This window comes from Triticum urartu, chromosome 6, assembly GCF_003073215.2.
Source record: "Triticum urartu cultivar G1812 chromosome 6, Tu2.1, whole genome shotgun sequence".
Classification (NCBI taxonomy): Eukaryota; Viridiplantae; Streptophyta; class Magnoliopsida; order Poales; family Poaceae; genus Triticum; species Triticum urartu.
This window is the reverse complement of record NC_053027.1, coordinates 31,862,370-31,866,909: the sequence shown is the minus strand read 5'-3', so window position 1 is coordinate 31,866,909 and position 4,540 is coordinate 31,862,370. Positions and strand designations below refer to the sequence as shown.

At 52.3% G+C, this 4,540-nt stretch overlaps 1 protein-coding gene and 1 non-coding gene across 2 annotated transcripts; one reads left to right on the top strand and one right to left on the bottom strand.

Annotated features, from left to right (window-relative positions):
- LOC125515658 (wall-associated receptor kinase 2-like) lies at positions 1 to 2,943 on the top strand. The gene is made up of 2 exons (XM_048681173.1): positions 1 to 1,433; positions 1,553 to 2,943. Exons 1-2 carry the CDS (start codon positions 320 to 322, stop codon positions 2,734 to 2,736), a joined length of 2,298 nt encoding a protein of 765 aa, XP_048537130.1. The 5' UTR covers positions 1 to 319; the 3' UTR covers positions 2,737 to 2,943.
- Positions 2,944 to 3,902: 959 nt separating this feature from the next.
- TRNAY-GUA lies at positions 3,903 to 3,987 on the bottom strand. The gene is given in 2 exon segments: positions 3,903 to 3,938; positions 3,951 to 3,987. It is a non-coding gene; the product is annotated as a tRNA-Tyr (tRNA).
- Between the last annotated feature and the right edge of the window lie 553 nt (positions 3,988 to 4,540).

The window sequence follows — 4,540 nt, the reverse complement described above, 5'->3', positions numbered from 1 at the left end:
ACAAAACAAAACTATTACCTTGTTTGCCCCAATGATGACATTTATGATCGCTTTCGTTTTCCAAGCACAAAATTCATGAGATCGAAAAAGAAGAAACTCGAGAATGTGGATACAAATGTGAAAACAAGAAAACAATATTTCAATGTCTTGGTCATCACGATGCAGCCTAGACCAGGTCCGTCAACGCGCACATGCATGCACATGCACGCGCGTTGAGTCAAGCGAGCGAGAACTCACTGTCACGGCCGGTTGCGTGCGGCTGCCCTCCTACAACTTGCTCAACTTGTAGAAAGCTTTATAATGGATTGGAGAGACAATAATGGAGAAACCCGCCGCGACGATGATTCCGGCTGCCGCGCTGACGGCGTTGCTGCTGCAGCTCTGCCTCTCAGCGGCAGCAGCTCAGGCTACCCCAGGCGCGCGCTCGCGCTGCCCAACCAGCTGCGGCGCCATGCGCGTGCCGTACCCGTTCGGCATCGGCGACGGGTGCCACTGGCCGGGGTTCAACCTCACCTGCGACCGAACGCGCGCCGGAGAGCCGCGGCTGCTCGTCGGCAGCGGCCTCCAGGTCGTGGACATCTCCCTGGCCAACTCCACGGTGCGGGTCGTGGACGGCGCGGGCCAGGTCAGGCTCAACTTCACCGGGCCCGGAGGCCTCGACGGCAACGGCGCGTGGGGTGGCCTCGGCGCCGCCGGCCCGTACGTGCTGTCGGAGTGGCGCAACCAGTTCGTCGTGACAGGGTGCAACGTGCGGGCCACGCTCGTCGGGGACGGTGGCGGCGGCAACGTCATCAGCGGCTGCTCCTCCTTCTGCTCCATCAACGACAAGTGGACCGGCGCCGTGACCAACTCGAGCTCCACCGGCGACGGAGCCGCCGCCGCGTGCTCCGGCATCGGCTGCTGCGAGACGCCCGTCCCCATCGGCCGCCCCTCCTACCGCGTGGAGATCAAGTCGCTGGACTCGAGCAACGAGTACGCCGACAGGCTGCCCGTCACGGTGCGCATCGCCGAGAGAGGGTGGTTCGACGGCGCCTCCGCCGCGCTCCTCAACGACTCGCCCGGGTACTCGCCCTCGCGCCGGCCGGCGGTGCCCGTCGTCCTCGAGTTCGCGGTGGACTCGAAGCCGGTGGAGCTGCCGGGAGTGGCAACGTCGGGCTGCCCCGTGGACGCACGGAGGAGCGCGTGCCGGAGCAGCCACGCCTCCTGCCACAACGTCTCCGGCAACTACCGCAGCGGCTACGTGTGCCGGTGCCTGGACGGCTACCAGGGCAACCCATACCTCGCCGGCGGATGCCAGGACGTCGACGAGTGCACGCTGCCGGGCATGTGCTTCGGCGAGTGCACCAACACGGCCGGAGGGCACCTATGCCGGTGCCCGCGAGGCGCCCATGGCGACCCGCGCATAAGAAATGGCTGCATCAGATCTTCTCTAGGTGAGCACAAAACCAGTAAAATTGCACGCCAGAGATTGCATCGGTTCATGTTCTGTTTTGTAGTATTTCAGAGATTCTTCCTTAACAACGAAAACGCATTGTTTGTGCACATTCTTCAGGTTTAAGTGTCGGCATTGGAGTTGGCAGTGGAGCAGCCCTTCTAATCATGGTATTTGGTGCTATCTTCGTGACCCGCAAGATGAAGCAACGGAGGGCAAAAATGCTCAAGAAGAAATTCTTCAAGCAAAATCGAGGGCATCTGTTGCAGCAATTGGTGTCTCAGAAGGCGGACATTGCCGAGAGGATGATCATCCCCTTGGCGGAGCTACAAAAGGCCACAAACAATTTCGACAAAGCTCGTGAGATCGGTGGAGGAGGGCATGGCACGGTCTACAAAGGGATCATGTCAGACCTGCACGTCGTGGCAATCAAGAAGTCCAAGGTCGCGATCCAGAGGGAGATCGACGAGTTCATAAATGAGGTAGCCATCCTCTCGCAGATCAACCATCGAAACGTGGTGAAGCTCTTTGGGTGTTGCCTTGAGACGGAGGTGCCGTTGCTGGTGTACGAGTTCATCTCCAACGGGACCCTTTACCATCATCTTCATGTCCAAGAACCCGCGCCATCCTTGACATGGGAAGATCGGCTAAGGATCGCAACCGAAACTGCGAGAGCTCTGGCCTACCTTCACTCGGCCGTGTCGTTCCCTATAGTACACAGGGATATCAAGTCCCAAAACATTCTGCTAGATGGCACTCTGATAGCAAAGGTGTCAGACTTTGGAGCTTCGAGGTGCATTCCGGTCGATCAAACAGAGACCGCAACCGCTATCCAAGGGACATTTGGGTACCTAGACCCCTTGTACTTCTACTCGGGACAGCTCACCGAGAAGAGTGACGTTTACAGCTTCGGCGTCCTCCTCATGGAGCTTTTGACAAGGAAAAAACCATGCTCATATCGCTCATCCGAGGAGGAAACCCTTGTCGCATATTTCACCGCTTCGCTAGCAGCAGGCAAGCTGGTTCGCGTGCTAGATCCTCAGGTCGTTGAAGAAGGCGGCAAGGAGGTTGAGGAGGTGGCTGTGCTGGCGGTGGCATGCGTGAGGATTGAAGGAGACCACCGGCCAACCATGAGGCAAGTGGAGTTGACACTCGAGAGCCTTGGGGCCTCACATGATAGCTTCGTGATGCATGACATGGATGTGCCGAAGTATCCAGTGATTGAGGGTACAAATATGGAGGAAACGAGCCGGCAGTATAGCTTGGAAGCAGAGTACTTGTTGTCATCAAGGTACCCTCGGTAGTGAATAAAATCCTTGTGTGATCAGTTTAATTTGAAAACTGATGACTCCATAATGGTATATAAATTGTTTTACGTTTTTCTTTCTAAAAGAAACAACAAGAAACCTTGTGGTCTTGTTGAATTGCATAGTTTGCTACTTTGTATGTCTGCCTTAATCTCATTTGATTTCTCACTGCTCTGACAAAAAAGAGAGCTTGCATTTGTGCGACAGACATACAAGCTCTGAAGAATGTTGCATTTTGATTGAAAATGCACTTGACAAGGTTACTAATTAAGGAAGTCAAAGAACGGTTTGGTTAATCCGGAAGAGAGATGTGATGTCCAGGTGACTCCTCAAGCATCAAATGAATTGTGGAGTGATGCACGCCTAAGGAAAAAAGAGGTTCAGAACAAAAACTGCAAAATAAAAAGAACTTGGTGACTCCCTTTTGGCCAGCAGAAAGAAAACAGATAATTATTCAGTAAGAAGAAAAAGGGTTTTGGACCAAATGAAGTAGCCTCTCAAGGATACGAATTCATGACAAGTTTGACTGATCTTTTGACATGTCCTAGTGTTAAAGTCTTGAAGATATAGATGATGGCATATTCTCACCATGATTAAATGATTTTCTTCTATTTTGTGTGCCACTGTTCTAGATATTCTGCGTGCCACTGTATTTTCAGAAACAATACACTGCGATTCAGTCCTAGATATATTTTGTGTGGCAGTACTGAATGCTCCCCGTCAAAATTATGCATTGTTTGGGTTCATTTGTATTGTTGATAACTCACAACTCAAGCCTTTAAATCCAAATCATGCCAAGATGTGTAGGATTTAATTTTTCAAACTGAACGGAGCAAGGGGACTGTGATTTAATTTGTTTCCAAACGGAAGGGAGCAAGGGAATTTAATCTGGTTTCAAACTGAAGAAGGAAGAGAAGCTGACTTGCCTGGGATTGGGATCGGCGGTGGGGTGCAGGGATGATGCCGGTGCGGAAGGCTCGGGGCAGGGAGGGTACGGTGGCCTGTCTCCGCTCTGGTCGTCGGCGGCGGCGGAGGCTGGGGAAGCAGATTCGTCGTCGGTTAACAGCGAAGCAGCTTCAGGTTGGGTTCGTTGGACAGTCAGCAGATGGTATGGTAGAAAAAAAGAAAGATAAAAAAAGATATGAGGCAAAGCCCCAAAAAATTCCGACCTGCCGGATTCGAACCAGCGACCTAAGGATTTGTCTGCAACACTACAGTCCTCCGCTCTACCAACTGAGCTAAGATCGGCTTGTGTTAAAATTTAATAGTTGCGTCTAATAAAGAAAAGAATCTATGACTACGCCAGATGCACGATCTGGAAAGCACGGCAGGCCCAGGAACTTGTCCGGCCCGTGATGTTTCAGCCCTTAAACTTGCAAAACTCCACTCCGCCACCCACAAACTTGCAGCTCATGTGCAAAAAACACCCAAAGCCAATCCCGTTGCGACATCTGGCCGAGGCGGAGCCGAGGCGTTCGTCGCTCCCTTTTGCAGAAACCCCCCTGACATTTACCAGTACTGAACCCGCACTCCACATCTATGGCGACAGTTGATTCAGTATAGAAAGAAGACTGGCTGTACTAACACAAAACGCTACTCGTATTTAGTTGGCAAAGGACAATAGAGCACAATGGCAGATCCTAGGTTCGAAACCCGGGCCAAACCCTTTTTTTGCCATTTTTAACATAGAAAAGATTCAGACTGAAACATAGAAATCAGTTCAGAATTTGCTGTACATATGTGGTTTGGCAAACTCTGTTTTGCCCTGTCGTTTCATCTCTCCACAGAACTCGCGCGCTGT

Excerpts from the sequence above, each read along its gene's own strand:
- LOC125515658 (XM_048681173.1), top strand. The coding sequence starts at position 320 with ATGGAGAAACCCGCCGCGACGATGATTCCGGCTGCCGCGCTGACGGCG. Across the intron at positions 1,434-1,552 it reads CTGCATCAGATCTTCTCTAG|GTTTAAGTGTCGGCATTGGA; the intron begins GTGAGCACAAAA and ends CACATTCTTCAG.